The sequence below is a fragment of the Mustelus asterias genome, chromosome 24, assembly GCF_964213995.1.
Source record: "Mustelus asterias chromosome 24, sMusAst1.hap1.1, whole genome shotgun sequence".
Classification (NCBI taxonomy): domain Eukaryota; kingdom Metazoa; phylum Chordata; class Chondrichthyes; order Carcharhiniformes; family Triakidae; genus Mustelus; species Mustelus asterias.
The window spans coordinates 5,616,985-5,637,314 of NC_135824.1; the positions used below are offsets into that span (position 1 = coordinate 5,616,985).

At 40.7% G+C, this 20,330-nt stretch overlaps 1 protein-coding gene across 4 annotated transcripts in view; it reads right to left on the minus strand.

Annotated features, from left to right (window-relative positions):
• Window positions 1-638: 638 nt before the first annotated feature.
• The window catches only part of kif23 (kinesin family member 23), a 48,672-nt gene continuing 28,980 nt past the window's right edge, over window positions 639-20,330 (minus strand). For 2 of the 4 annotated variants that reach the window (XM_078241233.1, XM_078241232.1), the window contains 12 exons: window positions 19,752-19,831; window positions 17,198-17,317; window positions 14,870-15,029; window positions 13,313-13,474; window positions 13,023-13,189; window positions 12,541-12,714; window positions 11,439-11,621; window positions 4,368-4,601; window positions 3,995-4,083; window positions 3,166-3,244; window positions 2,957-3,027; window positions 713-1,577 (listed from right to left, as the gene is read on the minus strand). In XM_078241233.1, the coding sequence (XP_078097359.1) occupies window positions 1,562-1,577; window positions 2,957-3,027; window positions 3,166-3,244; window positions 3,995-4,083; window positions 4,368-4,601; window positions 11,439-11,621; window positions 12,541-12,714; window positions 13,023-13,189; window positions 13,313-13,474; window positions 14,870-15,029; window positions 17,198-17,317; window positions 19,752-19,831 (1,535 nt within the window). In that variant the 3' untranslated portion in view covers window positions 713-1,561. Of the gene's footprint in view, window positions 1,578-2,956; window positions 3,028-3,165; window positions 3,245-3,994; window positions 4,084-4,367; window positions 4,602-9,317; window positions 9,630-11,438; window positions 11,622-12,540; window positions 12,715-13,022; window positions 13,190-13,312; window positions 13,475-14,869; window positions 15,030-17,197; window positions 17,318-19,751; window positions 19,832-20,330 lie in introns of all 4 variants that reach the window. The other 2 variants (XM_078241231.1, XM_078241230.1) reach the window with 2 other exon arrangements.

Consider the following 20,330-nt stretch of genomic DNA (forward strand, 5'->3'; position numbering starts at 1 on the left):
CGCCATTTTGGAAAGTGGCATCATTTGAACAGAAGCAAAGGAACTGAGAGAATGGGATAGAGTTCTTACAGGATGTGGGGTATGGAGGGCTGTAGTCAAGGTAGATGTGGGAGTTGGTGGGCTTGTAATGTATACTGGTGGACATTCTGTCACCAGAAATGGAGTGGAGATGCCTACGTTGGACTGGGGTGAGCACAGTAATAAGTCTCACAATACCAGGTTAAAGTCCAACAAGTTTATTTGGTAGCACAAGCCACAAGCTTTCGGAGCGCTGTCCCTTCGTCAGGTGAGTGGGAGTTCTGTTCACAAACAGGACATATATAGATACAAACTCAATTTACAAGATAATGGTTGGAATGCGAGTCTTTACAGGTAATCAAGTCTTAAAGGTACAGACAATGTGAGTGGAGAACCTTTAAGACTTGATTACCTGTAAAGACTTGCATTCCAACCATTATCTTGTAAATTGAGTTTGTATCTATATATGCCCTGTTGGACTTTAGCCTGGTGTTGTGAGACTTCTTACCAGAAATGGAGACAGAGAGGTCAAGGAAGGGAAGAGATGTGCCAGAGCTAAACCACGTGAAGGTGATAGAGGGGTGGAAACTGGAGGCAAAACTGATCAATTTTTCCAGGTCCAGACAAGACAACATCTTTATTCTGCCCATTTTGATGTAGAGGAAAGATGCACACAAAACTCTAGACATTATTTATGAACAATTTAATGAAAATGAATTGACCATTCATTTTAGATGCTAGAAAGTACAAATCGCTTACAAATGGGTTATTTCCAAGGAAAACATGTTAAGCAAAAATCTATTATTAGTTTAACTGTTTAGGAGGCTTAGTCAAAATAATTATAACAAAATTATCTCGTATGAAAAGCATATGGTACAAGAGTACAGAAGGTGTTGCCGTGATGTATGACATGGGTATACACATACAAAAAACAGGGTTGTTCTAAAGTGCATTGTGTCAACTGAATAATAGCAGCAGCTCAAAACACACGGGATGCCAGGGTTTATATAGGGCTTGATGATCAATGTTTTAATCGCTTTCTTAAAATTACATATGGAAGGCATTATCCTATTTTCTTTTCTTTAAAAAGACAACTAGAAAAAGGGTCACAAATTGGACGCTGCAATATAAAAGTAGGATTTTCTAAATGCTGTTACAAAAACCACAGCCCAATCTACGAACGCAAGTTCTTTCCATCAGTGATACTGACCATTTGTTCAACAAAAACCGCAAAACAAAAGATCATGATTAATCTACATGGGAAAGGTATAAATTTATATCCATTCATATGTAAAAGGAGCACAATGCCCATACTGAAAAAATACATAATCTGTCGGGCGTAATGAAAAGGCACCCGAATATCAAATATATACATAACAAGCCAACTAAGTACTACTATCCCAATTCATACGCTTTACAGCATTGCTGATATAATGTTCTCCCTAATTTTGCATAGCATCACCTTCCCTGGAAAGTTTTAACAATTGTCTAATATTGCTGGAAATCGTTCCTTTGAAGGAAGTTTGAACATGGTATTTGGCATTTATGGTTTTCTGCGCCTGAAAACAAAAGGGAGAAAAATTAAGACATCATCTGAGTAAATCAATCAAGGGCAAAACAGTGTCGCTATGGCACAGCGAGAGACAATCAAGTCCAGCCGACTCTCTGGAGTAACTCGCTCAGTCCCACTCCCCTGGCCTATCCCTGTAGCCCTGCGAGTTTATTTCTCCCAAATGCCCTTTTAAAATCATTAGTTATTTCCACTTCCCTCAGCTGCATAGACAATATACAAATGAGGAGAAGTAGGCCTCTCAGCCCCTTTAGACTGCTCCACCATCCAATGAGATCATGGCTGATCTGACTGTAACCTCAACCCCACATTCCTGTTCACTCCCTATAATCTTTCACCCCCCCCCCCCCCCCCACCTTTCATCAAAATCTATCTAGCTGGGCTGTAAAAATATTCAAAGGCTCTGCTTCCACTATCACTTGAGGAAGAGCATTTCAGAGACTCACGGCAAGTTCTAGATCATTACCACATGCTGCATTGAAAAGTTCCTCTTCACTCTCTCTGCCCAACACCCTCCCTTCTTGCTCAAAACCACAAATCTATAACCTTTAGTCCTTGTACCATAGAAATAACCTTGTTTTTTAAAAAATGGGCGGCATGGTGGCACAGTGGGTAGCATTGCTGCCTCAGTGCCAGGGACCAGGGTTCAATTCCAGCTTTGGGTGACTGTGGAGTTTGCTTGGTGCACCAAATGGCCCCTGCTGTATTATAGGGATTCTATATATTCCATCTACCCTACATGGCTCTTTCCAGGCCTGGTTACTGGCACCATTGGCCAGCAATAAGCTAGCCCAGAGCCCAGTTAGCAGAATTCACACTGCTGCCTGAGCAGGGTGCATGCTGTGCCCATTAGCGAAAGAAATGGAAGCTTCTGCACAGAGATCATTCTGAGACATTGTGGGCCAAGGAACTCTTCAAAATGCAGCTAATGAAAATATGACAAAACTTACTCCAACTTATAAATCAAAGAAAGGGTCTAATAAAGAAACATTATTTCTCCAAACTTGGGGCCTCGCCCTGGGCCATTCCAAGCTCCCTACAATTCTACATAGCTTCTTATTGATAGTGAATCAGCTGGTCAGCTGACTATTACATCACACTGTAATTGGTTTCATGGTTGACTGGGTCAACTGACCCTTACATCTTGTTCCCATTGGTCGCATTATATCCAATACAAAGTTGTCACCAGTTACATTCTAACAGGCCATTCTGCAGGCGAGTAAAGAACGAGGACTCCAGCCACTGGGGTAATTTGCGGACCATCTCTAACTGGTGTTGCAACACACAATTTGGGACTGTTGTCAAGTTGTGAGACAATCTAAATAAAAATCACAGGAAATAAAACCTAAAGCAGATCAAAGGACATACTTGGGTTGAGCATGATGCTGATATCCAGGTCCGAGGTTGCTTCCTGCCCTCATCTCTACAGCAACAGAACACTGAAAAACAGAGGATAACAAGCTGAGAAAGCAGTGAAAGAGGCCGTGTATATTAGCATTGATAACAAGCCATTAACAATGGAGGGGGAAAAAATTAGGAAGTTTAATCTTTAAAACACTAAAAATACAAGTCTTTACCCTCGTCTCTACATCTGTCCATTCAGATTCTGTAGTCTCCTCTTGTTGTGGGGGTGCTGACTGAGATGATCTACGTTTTCTGATAAATGGAGATTAAAAATATTAAGGTGAACACATTAGTAACATATTCTCCAAGATTGAGAGTCTATTTCTGCCAGTGCAGAGAGTTGTAGACCCCAAGATACCATGGAACTCGAGTTCCCACTAAAAATGTGCTGCATTTTATAATCACAGTAGCATATAATGTGATATATCTACCAAATTAATTAGGTTAATTATCTCATGCATCAAGATAATCTAAATCCTTATATTGACTGACTGAAAGGGGAGGTACTGAAGACTCTCTTTGGCAATGGACTAATATACTTGACGCACCAAAAACCAAGTAGAATTTTTTAATAAGTCAACAGAATGGACTGTTTTCAAAAGGGCAAAAAAGAATTGCCTGAAACCACAATTACCGATTCAGCCAATTACTCGTGGGAAAGATTTTCCAGACGGCAGGTGAAGGCAGTCACATGGATTTTGAAAGTGATTTCCTTTTCCAAAGGGCCGAGTTTAGCAGTACAAGAAGCCAATTTAATCTATAACCGTATTAAATTATTCACCCAGTATCTCTGCTCTTCCAGTTAGTTTCTCCCTCAAAATCAACCACTGCTATTTTAGTCTATAACAAAAAATTGAAAATATTTACTAACTAAAGGGGCCTTAATGTTTAAAATGCTAAAGTTAACTCACTCTCTCCACTAAACCTGTGCTTGCAAATTCAAGCTAACCTCCCAAAACTCATTTTAAACTTGAAAATTAAACTCTGCTCCACAATAATTACCTTGTACCAGTGGGCGGCTCTTGTTTCAGTTTTTCAATGTCCGTGAACTGGACAGCTTGCCCACCACCCCGGGTCTTGTACACTTCTCCCTTGAATTGCAAATTTAAAAAATCAGAACACTAATCACCATCAACACAGCGGAATTTCAAATATTTAAAAAATAAATATCACACACCTTACTATTTACAAGAAAATGGATTAAGAAAATTGGATCCAAAACAATTGGCAATCTCACACTGAAATCATCACTTTTGCCTTCAAACATATTTGAAGTAAAAACTAGAAATTTACTAAATAAGCATTCGAAATCTAGAGTTATGGCATATTAAGCTTTATTGGTTTACTTGGATTTTTCTGCAATGCCGTTCATTACCTTGATGAGCTTGGTCTCAATCTCCCCATCCGATGCAAGCTCCTGGTGTGTCAAAATGTACTTGTCACACTTAGCCAGAGCTTTTTCATTTGGCACTGCCACCGTGATGGCATTGGGAATGTGTGGCTGTAGGACAGTGTCTGTTTCCACGCTACCAACTGGCTTATGGTCTACCCATCGTTCCCCACCCGCTGAGCGTGACCGTCTGTGGCGTAGGCGAACAGGTGGTGCATTCTAAGCAGATTGAAAGAGTAATCAACAGAAATTGTAATCAGAGATTCCTAATTAGAGGATCCCTTAAAAACAGGTTTGATTGAGCAAAAAAAAATTCAAAAGGAAAACAGCTTATCAGCAGCATTCTTTTCTGCCAAATTACATTGTTCTTACTAATAGGAAGAACAAATTCAACATTTGAACTTAAACCTATGCTTTGCTAGAAAATAACCTGGCAAGAACCAGAATGGCAAAGCTCCATTATAATAGATTGAGAGGTAGAATGATTTTTTTAAAAAGCAGTTTTCTGATTTAACTTGGAAATTGCAAATACCACAGTAAAACTTCAACATAAAATGAATTTAAAATAAACTGTTATCCCAAACTGATTTGGCTGGCCAGCTTGAAAAGACTTATGTTAATAGCCAAGTGTAAATTCGGAAAATGACCCTTTGCAGTTATGCAAGCAAGCCACCATGCACCAAAAGCAGAACAAGGCTCTCAAGCAGAGTAATGCTACCACATACAAGAGCATTTCTCAGAATACAAGCAAAGGAACCATGCTACAAGACCTTAAGACATTTAGTAGCTTTATACACAGACAGCATCCATTACTCAACTTTACATCTCCAATTGTGTTTGTGCCAAAGTACATATTTAGGAAAAACTAAAACATGCACATCTGCAATGGTGAGAAGAACAGAATTTATAGATAAACAGGGAGCAAGATGAAAGCAGGTTAGGTTAACAGTGCAAGCCAAGACTCACGCTCAACGTACTATGAAACTCCCAAATCCCCATGTGTGTTATGTCTGGCCTATGAGCGCTTGCTTCTGTGTAAAGCAAAATATAGAGGAACAGCAGGCACAAAAACTAATTTTACTCCTTTTAGATTCAGCCACCACGTAACAAAAGTGTATAAACATGCACTGGAGAGCCAAGGAATAGGAGCTTTAGCTCAAATGGATTAGTTAAGTCACCAATGTGTCATTCAAGAAGGGAAAACTGTTCCACTGACTTTTGTTTTAACTGATACATGCTCTTGATTACAACATGCACACAAATTAGTAAAAAAGTTTGATGAGCAATTGTCCAGTTCTGAAAAGTGATTGGTTATCAGCATGGAAGTTTATTCAAGGTATTACATATAAAATTCATATGGCCATCTCAGCATTAGATGCTGGAGTATTTGGACAAGAGTCTGATCACTAGTGTATTTATGCAGCTTGTTGGCCAAAAATGAGTAAAACTGAAAAGTTACACAGCAAGTTAAACACGACACTGATGCCAAAATAGCACTTACAGGCAGGCTCGGGTTAGTTATTTTTGAAAGCAAACATTTAACTGATTGCTATTCAGATATATTTAAAAGCTGAAACATTTTAACTCTGACTATATACCACACATCTTTAGACAGGCACCATATTTCAACAAATTAATGGGGTTTTCTGCTGCAATTAGCACAATAAAGGTTTGCCCATGTGCTCAAGTACAGCTCCAACATTTCCTTCCCTTTATAGAGAAAAATTCTCACTCCCAATTCCTTCTCATAAAACATGACTCCTTGCTGGGATATGGTCCATCAGCAAATTCTACTATGGTGGAATCACAGTGGAATCCAGAATATTGCACTTACTTTTCCAACTGAGGTCACTGGATAGTAACCAGGAATGGGAACACCCCCCCACCCCACTCATGATTTTCCTCTATCAAGCCCAAGGGACATCAAGGACAATGTTGACTTCAGCTATTAGAGAGCCAACATCATCTACTCTGCATGACTGAAAACTGCACCTTGCATTTGCTAAGGCCAACAGTTTGAGCGGGGGAGACATGCCAACATTCAGATGGAGATTACATCGCCAAACATGATCAAAATCACCACAAAACAGATGGCTTGAAAACTTTTAAAATTGGATTGTTATCTGATGTAGTGTGTCTTTTCATACAAGGGAAAAGGCTCCAGGTGTGGAACCGTGCATCATTAAACAGTAACTACGACACAAGCCTCAATAGCATTTTCTTTCTCGCATCTTGTCTCCCATCTTCCACTGCAGAGTTTGAGGTTTCATCGGCCACCTTTTCCCTCCGCAGGAGCAGGAGGATTCAGAAGGATTATTTTTCCACAACTAATTGTTGCGACAGAATAATAAATTAATCCCCAGATTTTGGGGAGAACGGTGGTAGCTTTGTTTCATATCTATACATGCTTCCCCTTGGAGAATAGTGTGAAGTATTCAAAGGATTTGCAGACTGATTAACAACTTAATAGACCACATCATGAACACTCCTTCCGTGGCCATCATATCCTAGAGTGGAACTTTGAGTTTTATGGTTCAGAGGCAGGTGTGCTACCACAAGAGAGCCAGAACTCCCATAGCATTCGCTGACTTGGAGCTTTGAACATTGCCCTTGCTGTAGTCTAGCCAACCAAGAAATATTTACTAGTTTGCAGAGGCTATTTCTAAACTGCCAAATGTCAAACTCAACCTTGTTTATAAAACTGAAATATTAATAAAATGTGTGGCTATACAAGAATTGTAAATGAGAGAAATGTTTTCTTTACAGCAACTACAATAGTTAGAATCTACTCAGCACTGATGTGAACAAGCTTCATAGGTACATCTATATAGATATACAGGTGTTTCGGAGAATGCCAATGCAGCTTCTACTCCTTCAGTAGTTTTACTGTATGCCAAAAACCCCAAAACTGTAAAAGGCATTTTTCAATCTAACACAGTAAACAACTTAGATTGAAATTAGAGATTGTTGTGGCCCTTTTACATCATTTGTGCCTTGGAGCTTTTATCTAACTGCACAGCCGAGATTGTGAACTGAGAATCTTATAATCTTGGCGATTAAAGCTGCAAGCACGAAACAAACAGAATTACAAGCAGCAGCACCACAGATTGCTTGTCATCTACACCAATAACTTGGATTTAGCATTTGCCTCACATTTAGTGGCTTCAAAAATTTCTAACGTACTACTCCTGGCTGTACTTTAAGCTCATTGTAACCTTTTTAAAAGTTACAGCAATATCCTTGTGCAAACCTAACAGTAAATTGACTGATTTATTTCTGTAGAGAAAGCACTCTCATTTGCTTTGAATGCTGGTTACTTTTTAAGCCAATTTGGATCACACAAGACAGTCATTGAGCGATGCAAGAGGCAGCCAATTATTGACGAATTTGTTGGAGGCGGTGGTCCATACTAAGAAGTCAGGCACTCACTCAAGTTGCATGGGGACAGCAGGGAGGGTAAATAGGAGCACTGTAACCCTCCACAGCTTTCATATTTTTTCTAAAGCCAACTCAGAACAACATTAAAGTGTGCATTGGCCATAGCTGCTCGGTAAGCCACACCACAAGGAGAAACAAGAGTTGATTTTTAAAGAGAAAGATTACTTGGCCTTAGCCAAGAGATGATAGAAACAGGAGTTTAAAAAAAAAATCAAACTTTTGAAACCTAGTGAGTTCAAAGGTTCAATAAAAACAGAAGGTGCTGGAAAATCTCTGGAGGTCTGGCAGCGTTGGTGGAGGGAGGAGCAGAGTTAACATTTCACATCCAATATGACTCTTCTTCAGAATGAAGAGGAAAATTGGCACAAAATATTTCTCTTCACAGATGCTGCGGGACCTGCCGAGTTTTTCCAGCACTGTTATTTCCAGTATCAATATTTTGCCTTTATTGCAACTCAAAAGTTTAATTTATGATATGCTTTAAAAACAGACCTTCAGCTTCAAGGATATCGCCAAGCAAGTCAGTCAGTCGCAGCTACAGAAACCGTAGCACAAGTGACACACTTTATTTACCATGACTGCAAAATATCCCAAATACAGTCAAGAGACTCATTTGATTCAATAGGTTGAGCTGGACTTAACCACTCAAATTATACGATTCACCAGGGAGGAAAGTGGAAGTCACAAGTCAACCTTACAAAAGATTAGGAAATCAAGGGCACTTAAAAATTGTGATTTTCCAGAAAACGCTCATTAAATATATTTGCTCCTTGTAAATCATTTTCAACAACAAACACTCTTGATTGGTGAGCATAACAAGCAACCAGTTAGATACAGCTCTCTCCAGCAAGTAGCAGTACAGCAAGATTGTAGGACATGCAAAATATATTGTATCCTTGGATTATACTGGTCAGTAATGAAATTAACTTCCTTCTGCTAGAGACATATTCCTTTCCATTCCCATTAAGCATTTTAGATGGCTGCAATGTTAACCCACAACTCTCATTATGTACCTGGGTAAACAACCAGCAAATAACTGGTTTAATATATAGTACACACTTTCTGTAAATATCACACATTAAATGTACCAATTCTCAAAATTGTACTGATGGTACAGTTACCAGCAGACTATTGCATTTCTGTGGGTTAAGAGAAAAATGCAACATTCTCACCAGTTAAACAAATCATGATCTGCTTTTGCCAAGTTCCACCTACTTTTGATACAAGTTACTAACATGCAATTTTCATCCCCTATAACATGGGAAGTATGCACATATCTGTATCTATTTAATATTATTACATTTTCTATATTTTTAATACAGAATAGAAGAAGACAATGCTGTAGGGCTTCCCATGGCATTTTTATAATATAGGAGTATTACCAATGTGTGATGGGAAACAAGTGTGACACTTAGAGGAAGTGCGCACTATGTGCAAGTATTCTTTTTGTCTTAAAGTGTACGATCTTTCTTGCCCATTGCAAAGTGCTTCACTAACCCGCTGGGGTCCATCCTGGTCCACTCCAGCTTCTCTTCTATAGCCGTTGATTTTGCAGCCGCCCAACTTGTTCACTCCCTGCCTTCTCTCTCGGAAATTGGTATCCCTAACTTTTGGAGTGTCCAGCAGTCTATGCTTATTCTTGGGCAATGCACTACCGTTTTTGTTCCGTTCTGGAGTTTTCTGCTCCCATTCGGAGATGCAAGAGGCCACAGAGATGGTGCTGCAGGAGTTAGAGCGCCTATGCAGCTGTGGCCCAGATACTAGGCAGTGCTGGCTAATGGGCATGGATGCTACATTGTTACCAGGAAACTACAGAAACAGGATGAAAAATTAGAAAAAAGCATGCAATATCTAAAGCATTTATAAAAAAAACATTTCCCTCCCACTATGTAATAGTTACTAACAGTGATCCCTGTCTATTTTCTCTTCTAGTTCTGCTAAAATACATTCTTGTAGAGGTGTAGCTTGAACAGAATCAGCCACCCTCTGGTACCTCAAAGCACCATTCTTCATTTGATGAAAGGGTCAGGTTATTTGACAGTGCAAAGCGTCACTGCCAAACCTTGGCCTTTAACCAGAGACAGCCAGATGTGCATTTTTCAGCAGTCACTGGAGTTCCTCTTCACCACTTAGAAATCAGATATTGTTCGCTAAACACACTGATTTTGTATCTGATACAACTCTATGTTAGTAAACCTGCAAATGAAGATGGAAATAATCCATTTGCATGCTTCCTCTTGCGCTGATATGATGGATGGGTATGGTGAGATGATTTTTCTAAAACTACCATTTGCCTTACTAGATTTTAATGCACAAGTTTTCCTGAAATTATTTCTACTTGGTAACAAGCGGTCCAGGAATTCATCCGCTCCAAGAGACCTCAGGCAGAACCTTACTTCCATTGTAAAGTATAAGTTGAGTGCTGCAGAGACATGTACAAACGTAGCTACCAGGATTATTAACAAGAGCTGTGGTAGACACAGGCTGGTAATTATTGCAGCATTAAGGCAATTTTAAACTAAGTTTGGATTCCTTTAAAACCTCGACTGTGAAGTCTGCAAGATAACTAATAACTGTTAGAAGCAATAAAACATGGCAGTGATTGTCCTTAATACAGAAAACATGCTAGCAAACTGGATCTGTGCATTTATCTTATAGAATCACAAATGTCCCTTGCCAGTAAGAAAATGAAGTTTACAAAAACAAGTAACCACTATAAAATTACATGCCGCAAATTTAAACAAATACAATATTTGTAACAAAGCCAAGAATTAAATAAAACAACTCTTCCCAAAATAATCACAAGTAATAAAGGTGTGGATTCACAGAATGGATCACAAAGGGAGCAGCTATATGGCACATCCCCAGTAACATCTCTCTGGAGAGGATCGAGAAAAACCCGCTACACAAGTGCCAAATGCAGCTACTTTTATGCATTACATCTTGCAGGTAGTCGTAAATATTTCTAAAGCTGTGTACTTTCGTCTCAAGTATACAATGTGAAGGACATCCATGGTTAGTTGTATTTCTACTTTGACAGTTAAGGAAAAAGAAACCATGGCATTCAAAGTATTTCTTGTGGAAGGGTAAGAGAGGAAAGTTTAGCTGCCTGGGAGAAACAGAATGAATCATGGAGGTAACAGTAAACCACTGCTCAAAACCAAAAATACTAAAATATTAGTTTTAGAAAATGTACAGGATTTCAGAAATTGCTTTGTGTACCGAATATTTTCTGGCACACAGGTAGTTAACTTGAACAGTTAGTCACCAGGCCAGTTACCAGAACATACTACCAACCCTCATCTACTCCATGAAACAAAAGAGGTACATGACTCTACAACAACATAATACAAAACGCAATTTTAAAATAAATTCTGCAGCAGAAGGAAGTCGAAAACCGTCTGAATTGCATATAGGAACCTAAAAGGCGGGACAGAGTAATATTTTGATGAAACAGGTTAACAATGTGCCCCACCAAAAAAACACTAATAGTTTCTTTAAATTTGACAGAACCAAATATTCTAAAATTGAGAAATAGCCCCCCCCCCCCGTACAAGCTCCTGTTTCCAAAAGCACATCGAGTGTTGTGTAAAATAAATTTAGTGTTACTGTACATACAGGAACTGAAGGTGGAGATGCTGATCGGACATGCCCTTTGTCTCTTCCCCTTGGTGTCCGCACTGGTTTTTCAGGCTTTTCAGTTTTTGTCTCAGCAACGATTGCTTTGAGTTGTTTAAGTTTTTCATCTTTCACCCAAAGCTTATTTTGCATCTCCAGCTGCTTCGCTTGGACACGGCGTTCCTGTAGACAGAGAGAAAAAAAAATTGATCCATCTTGCAAGGACTTGAGGGAATTTAGCGCGCTTGGTTATATTTGTTATTCTGGAGTGTTAGGCCATGAGCTCTCGCCATGCGGTCCATAAAACTCTGTTCTGTTCTCATTTATACTTCACTATTGCTTGGTTTCAATTTTGGCCTGAAGGTGTGAAGCAGGCTCTTGCCTCATTGGTGGCTAAATCAGAATATCAAGACAATTTAGCCAAAACAGTGTTATATGCTAAGTTGGAATAGTGACCTTAAGAGGATCCACGGTATAAAATAAAACAAACAAGTAGACAAAACTTGGAGAAGAAATTCCTTGAAAATTCAGGAAAAAAATTATCCCCTCTCGTATCTTAATAAAAATATGGATATTCAGAAGTTTAAAAAAGCTTAGCATGTAAATAGTCTGCAAGTTGGAGCTGCTGTGTTTGAAAAACAAGGCTAGACTCCGAAAACTGTACATATTTGACTTGTTGCTGGAATTGGGGAATATTTTACACAAACAAATGGGATGTGAAGATATTCAGTTAATCATCAGTATTTGTAATGTGAAGACAATTTTCAAAAAAAACTTAATTGAAACCAAGACTCGGGAAAATTAGGTTATAACCATATTGGCCCTGGGGTTTTCGCCTCTCCCTGGAGATCACATGGTCTGGAATGGGGGGGTGGGGGTGAGTTAATAGGTTGTGATGAACAAAGCATCGTAGCTGTGAGGGACAGCTCGGTGGATAGGATATTAGGATGTAGATAGGCTGGAAAATTGGGCAGGGATCCTGGATTCAATCCTGGACCGGGGAGCGGCGCGGGCTTGGAGGGCCGAAGGGCCTGTTCCTGTGCTGTATTGTTCTTTGTTAACCCTGTGAAGTTCACAGCATTCAAAACCTAGGATCACTCACGCACTCCTTCTCCCATTTCATCTTTGTGTCAGTCATCACTCCTTGCATTCTCTGCTCCAAACGTCGTTTGTCCGACAGTTCTCGGTGCAACTTGTGGTCTCTCTCATCCAACTCATGTTGCAAGGTCCGCTTGTCCTCTTCGTAGATGTTTGCCGTTTTTTGCAATATCTCAATCTAGGAGCAGAAACTTAAAAATGAGCTCTAACGCTTTCACATTCAAAAGCTTGCTGTTTGTGCTAGGGTTAACTCGGTAGTTGACATTTCCGCAGGTCCATCAGATCACGCAATGGTTGAAATACAAGCGAGAGGTTGTTGCTTCCCACCAATCGCAATCCATACCATTTGGCTGAGCTGATGGCCCAAATTCAAACCTCTAGTCAGCTTCCCTGACTGTAGAAGAGCAATGAGCCTTAACACTGTTCACTCACTATCCAGAGGCAAGTAAAAGGTGGTACGAGATAAAAGAAGCACAAAAGAATCACCTTGTATTCCAAGGTTTTGATTTTTTTCTCCAGCCGTTCAGTCTCCGTTTTCTGTCCATTTATAAACCGGTCCTTTTCCAGCAGTTTTTCTTGCTGATCCTGTATGTAGTTCTCTTTTGCTGTGGACTTACTGTCCCAATCATGGAGCATCCCTCTGATAGAGCTTACTGATCAACATTAAAGCAAAGAAATTTATATACAATTTTCTCCCAACTCAAAACCGAGGCAGTGTTAAGAGAATGACACACAATGAAACAAAAGAAACTTGTTGCACTTTGTCCATTACGTACCAGTTTTCTTCATCTCCTCAGCTGCCAGGTGGCGTATTTTATTCCGTTGTTCCAAACACTCAATAAGATGTGGCAATGTTTGCTCATCATTGGCATCTGTTACTTCCACTGAAGGCAATGGGGTCAAACTTTGCAGGAGTGCTTCTGCAATGGATGGGTCTTCTGGAATGGCATGTAAGCAAAAAGGAATGGAATTAGTTCACAGAATCCCTACAGTGCAGAAGGAGGCCATTTGGCCCATCGAGCCTGCACTGACCACAATCCCAGCCAGGCCCTATTCCCGTAACCCTAGTTATTGTAAATTAAACATTATCTGTCCTCAAAAAGCCTTTTCCCTCCCTCATCCGTCCACCTTTGCTGAAGTTTTGTTTTAATATTTAAAAATACTCTTCCTTCCCCAATGCAAAAAACCTTTAACATGGAAAGAGAAAGCATATTAAACAATATCTTTATGCGAGAAAAATTTATATAAAAAGGCTTAACTAATTTTCTTCAGTTTGCTAGACAAATATGTGTGCTCTGGAGTTTAATAAGCAAATAGAGCTTGCTTAGTTGACATGCAACAAGGATTAATTTTGACCAACAGTTTTTTTTAAATCTCATAAAGCAATAGCTAACATGCCAAAGAAAAAGCTCTATCCAAACAAAAAAAAAACACTTGATCATTCAGGAAAGAAATGAAATTCCATTAATTATAAATTTAAATACATTGTAAGAAATCTGATCAAACAACGTGCTAAATTTGGCTTTCAATGGGTGAGCCACGGCTCAGTCGATAGCACAGCCAAGCCAGTACAGCATGGGTACATGTACCCTTCCATATACTTGAGCCAAACTCCAGTACAGTACCGAGTGTGCTGCAATGTTGGGGGCTCCACCTTCAGACAAGACATGAATGTTAAGGCTGGGTCTGCCTTCTCAGGTGGATATAAAATATCTCACAGCGCTACTGCAAAGAGCAGGGAAGTTATCCTCAGTACTCTGGATCAATAATTATCCTACAAACCAAAATCACAACACGAGATTATCTGGTCATTATTACACTGCTGTCTGTGGTGCTTGCTGTGCACATATTGGTTCTGTATTTCCTATGTTACAGCAGTAACTACACTTGTGTGTAATGTGCTTTGATATGTCCAGAGATCGTGAAAGGTGCTGTGTAAATGCACATCATTTTTTCCCTTTAATAATTTACTGCTTGTCCTGAAATATGCCAATTCTAACAAGAACCAGAAATGGAGGACACTAAAACGCAGATCAACTGCAACATCAAATTTACATACATGACAAACTGCTTAAATTAATATGAGGAGCAGGGTGGGATTGATTCATCCTTGAGTTGATGATACTGCATTAGTAATTTAGTTTAAATTTTGGGAAATTGATTTCCAACAGGATGGTGTCCACTTTAAATACAAACCATGGTCATATCCTTTGTTTTTTAAAATGATGTGCTTGGGAAGTTGTTTAAAGGGTTGAGGGAATACGTTTTGCTTGGCCTATAGAACATGTGCAACTTACAGACTAGCAACCTTTTTTCTCTACACAATACAATACCTCCATCAATGGGGCCTCCTCGTAGTTCTAGCTTCCGTGTCAATTCTTCTTTGAAAGCCTGATTCCTGTATCTACGGCCTGGAGTGAGGCCACAGATTGGTTTATCTACAGGTCTGGCTACTTCCACTTCTTGAGTCATTTCAGCAAACCTCATAACCAGCTGCAGCGTATGCAAAACAGTTCAAATTAGATATAAGAATTTAAAATGTAAGTTAAGATCTTGATCTACAGAAAATGTCTGGAACACAATACGAACTTTGTCTTAAAGAAACCATGGTCTGAACCTTCCTGTTGGTGAATTGGAGATGGGATGTATGTCGTCCTGATAGATGGATAGATGTGGTAATCGCCTGCGAAGATTAAACTTCTGATGGGCTGATCCCTGCTGCTTGGACCCTCTGCCAACATCTCCGATGGTAGTCATGATGTGGAGATGCCGGCGTTGGACTGGGGTAAACACAGTAAGAAGTTTAACAACACCAGGTTAAAGTCCAACAGGTTTATTTGGTAGCAAAAGCCACACAAGCTTTCGAGGCTCTAAGCCCCTTCTTCAGGTGAGTGGGAATTCTGTTCACAAACAGAACTTATAAAGACACAGACTCAATTTACATGAATAATGGTTGGAATGCGAATACTTACAACTAATCCAGTCTTTAAGAAACAAAACAATGGGAGTGGAGAGAGCATCAAGACAGGCTAAAAAGATGTGTATTGTCTCCAGACAAGACAGCCAGTGAAACTCTGCAGGTCCACGCAACTGTGGGGGTTACAGATAGTGTGACATGAACCCAATATCCCGGTTGAGGCCGTCCTTGTGTGTGCGGAACTTGGCTATCAGTTTCTGCTCAGCAACTCTGCGCTGTCGTGTGTCGCGAAGGCCGCCTTGGAGAACGCTTACCCGAATATCAGAGGCCGAATGCCCGTGACCGCTGAAGTGGTCCCCAACAGGAAGAGAACAGTCTTGCCTGGTGATTGTCGAGCGGTGTTCATTCATCCGTTGTCGCAGCGTCTGCATAGTTTCCCCAATGTACCATGCCTCGGGACATCCTTTCTTGCAGCGTATCAGGTAGACAACGTTGGCCGAGTTGCAAGAGTATGTACCGTGTACCTGGTGGATGGTGTTCTCACGTGAGATGATGGCATCTGTGTCGATGATCCGGCACGTCTTGCAGAGGTTGCTGTGGCAGGGTTGTGTGGTGTCTTGGTCACTGTTCTCCTGAAGGCTGGGTAGTTTGCTGCGGACAATGGTCTGTTTGAGGTTGTGTGGTTGTTTGAAGGCAAGAAGTGGGGGTGTGGGGATGGCCTTGGCGAGATGTTCGTCTTCATCAATGACATGTTGAAGGCTCCGGAGGAGATGCCGTAGCTTCTTGTTGTTCATGTCACACTATCTGTAACCCCCACAGTTGCGTGGACCTGCAGAGTTTCACTGGCTGTCTTGTCTGGAGACAATACACATCTTTTTAGCCTGTCTTGATGCTCTCTCCACTCCCATTGTTTTGTTTCTTAAAGACTGGATTAGTTGTAAGTATTCGCATTCCAACCATTATTCATGTAAATTGAGTCTGTGTCTTTATAAGTTCTGTTTGTGAACAGAATTCCCACTCACCTGAAGGGGCTTAGAGCCTCGAAAGCTTGTGTGGCTTTTGCTACCAAATAAACCTGTTGGACTTTAACCTGGTGTTGTTAAACTTCTTAACATCTCCGAGGCAGAGCTCGGAATGGAAACTTGGACTAGAATGTGGGACTTACCCTGGCAAAGTCAGATCAGCTTTAAACTGCCCAACAGCTGGGTAATCAACCCTCACCCCAGCTCAACTAATTCCCCACCAACTCCGCCACCCTACCCCATCAACCCATCTCTAATCCACACATTCATGAACAGATATAGAGCCTTAAAAACTTTAACCAGATGACAGTAGCTAGTGATGTAAAAAGGGGTGTGTTCTCTCCTCCCCCCAAACTCCACTCACTCACTGGACTTGCATAGGAGATGCTGCACTGCCCATTTCTGGGTCAGACAGAATCAGAACAAATCAGTAAAAGATTTGGGTCAGTAAAATTCTCACAGGCAGCAGCACTGCACCCAACATTGCCCCTGACGAGAAGTTCTGGGCCCATGAGATGAAAGCTCCTCATAACTTCTCAAAAATCGAAAAACACGCTTGTTACGAGAGGAAAGTGCAAGTGTAATCATGAGAACTAAATCCAGCATCATGAGACAGATATTCACCAAAGGTATTAACAGTTCACTTTTGTATTGCCAAAAGACTGAAGATGTTCCAAATTGAATGTTAGGGCAATCTACTCCATCCTTTCTACGACACTCACCAGGGTTTCCTCATAGTCATCTGCTCTGGGATTGACACACACAATCATCCGAACCTTCCCCTCACCATCAAAATAGTTTTTAAAAAGGTGAGTAAGCTTTGAATCTCTGTATGGAACCATCTGGGAAAAACACAACCATGTCACAAGATTATGTTGAAATTGATTTTAAAAAGGGCAGTAATAAACAATTTGTGCAAAAGCACAAGAGGAACAATAATATTGCTTTGAAATTTTACTCTCAAACAGTAAAACTGGGGCAGCACAGTGATTAGCACTGCTGCCTCACAGCACCAAGGATCCAGGTTCAATTCCTGGCTTGGGTCACTGTCTGTGTGGAGTTTGCACATTCTCCCCGTGTCTGCGTGGGTTTCCTCCGGATGACCTGGTTTCCTCCCACAGTGCAAAAGACATGCTGGTTTGATGCATTGGCCATGCTAAATTCTCCCTCAGTGTTTCTGAACAGGCGCCGGAGTGTGGCAACTCGGGGATTTTCACAGTAACTTCATGGCAGTGTGAATCCAAGCCTACTTGTGAGTAATAAGCCGACTTGTGACCAGCCTGTAGTTTCCCAGAGAAAAGCCTGGGAACTACAGGCCGGTGAGCCTCACATATGTGGTGGGTAAGTTGTTGGAAGGTATTTTAAGAGACAGGATCTACAGACATTTAGAGACACAAGAACTGGTTAGGGAGAGTCAGCATGGCTTTGAGAGTGGAAAATCATGTCTCACAAATTTGATTGAGTTTTTTGAAGGGGTAACCAAGAAGGTAGGGGAGGACAGTGCAGTTGATGTTGTCTACATGGACTTTAGCAAGGCCTTTGACAAGGTACCGCATGGTAGGTTGTTGCACAAGGTTAAATCTCACGGGATCCAGGGTGAGGTAGCTAAATGGATAAAGAACTGGCTTGACAGAAGCCAGAGGGTGGTTATAGAGGGCTGTTTTTCAAACTGGAGACCTGTGACCAGCGGTGTGCCTCAGGGATCAGTGCTGGGTCCACTGTTATTTGTCATTTATACTAATGATTTGGATGAGAATATAGGAGGCATGGTTAGTAAGTTTGCAGATGACACCAAGATTGGTAGCATAGTGGACAGTGAAGAAGGTTATCTTGGATTGCAATGGGATCTTGATCAATTGGGCCAGTGGGCTGATGAATGGCAGATGGAGTTTAATTTAGATAAACACGAGGTGATGCATTTTGGTAGATTGAACCAAGGCAGGACTTACTCAGTTAATGGTAGGGCGTTGGGGAGAGTTACAGAACAAAGAGATCAAGGGGTACACGTGTATAGTTCCTTGAAAGTGGAGTCACAGGTGGACAGACTGGTGAAAAAGGCATTCAGCATGCTTGGTTTCATTGGTCAGAACATTGAATACAAGAGTTGGGACATCTTGTTGAAGTTGTACAAGACATTGGTAAGGCCACACTTGGAATACTGTGTACAGTTCTGGTCACCCTATTATAGAAAGGATATTATTAAACTAAGAGATTTACTAGGATTACCGGGACTTGATGGTTTGAGTTATAAGGAGAGACTTGATAGACTGAGACTTTTTTCTCTGGAGTGTAGAAGGCCGAGGGGTGGTCTTATAGAGGTCTATAAAATAATGAGGGGCAGATCAGCTAGAAAGTCAATATCTGTTCCCAAAGGTAGGGGAGTTTAGAACTAGAGGGCATAGGTTTAAGTGTGAGGGGAGAGATACAAAAGTGTCCAAAAGGGTAATTTTTTCACACAGAGGGTGGAGAGTATCTGGAACGAGCTGCCAGAGGTAGTAGTAGAGGCAGGTACAATTTTGTCTTTTAAAAAGCGTTTAGACAGTTACATGGGTAATTTGGGTATAGAGGGATATGGGCCAAATGCGGGCAATTGGGACTAGCTTAGGGGTTTTTTAAAAAAGGGCGGCATGGACAAGTTGGGCCGAAGGGCCTGTTTCCATGCTGTAAACCCCTATGACTCTAATAAATAAACTTTAAACTTTCACATTTGGAATATTGTGTGCAGTTCTGGTCACCTCACTATAAGAAGGATGTGGAAGCGCTGGAAAGAGTGCAGAGGAGATTTACCAGGATGCTGCCTGGTTTGGAGGGTAGGTCTTATGAGGAAAGGTTGAGGGAGCTAGGGCTGTTCTCTCTGGATCGGAGGAGGCTGAGGGGAGACTTAATAGAGGTTTATAAAATGATGAAGGGGATAGATAGAGTGAACGTTCAAAGACTATTTCCTCGGGTGGATGGAGCTATTACAAGGGGGCATAACTATAGGGTTCGTGGTGGGAGATATAGGAAGGATATCAGAGGTAGGTTCTTTACGCAGAGAGTGGTTGGGGTGTGGAATGGACTGCCTGCAGTGATAGTCAAGTCAGACACTTTAGGAACATTTAAGCGGTTATTGGATAGGCACATGGAGCACACCAGGATGATAGGGAGTGGGATAGCTTGATCTTGGTTTCAGATAAAGCTCGGCACAACATCGTGGGCCGAAGGGCCTGTTCTGTGCTGTACTGTTCTATGTTTTAACTTGCTTGAATACAGCTACTTTTGAAATTCAGACATTACCTTATTTGTTCCATATATTTGGTTTTCCCTTAGCACTTCAATACATGTTCTTAGTGTCATCAACGACTGATTAATGTTACCTGCATGAGAAAGTTATTTTACTTATTTTGATCCCAGTACTCAAACAGTATTTGTGCTCATTAACATGAACCATTTTCAAATATGGTCATTTTTGGTGAAAATCTAACCATATCAACAAGCAGAAGGATGAGTGAGATGCAGGCTAGAAGTCAAACAGAGCTGTAGCACAGCTGGACAAACTTTCACAGTACACAAATAAATAGCAAGTTTAGAAAAAAAACACAACAATCCTTCTCATTTCAGGAAAATGGCCAAATTTTTTTTTAGAACAGCCAAATTCTACTTGGAAATTAGTTTGTACTGAAAAGCTGTGGCCAGCAAGATGTTAGAGAGAGACTTAAAAGCACACTTGCTTTTATGACCTACTGTATAAAGAATATTTTTGGTCTGCTTTTGTAACTCTTGCAAATAAAAACTGCCCAAGAGAAGCACAGTGTGAAAATAATTCTACAGTAAGAGCTCAGACCTTTGTAAGCAAGAGGAATCCAGAAAGCCAGC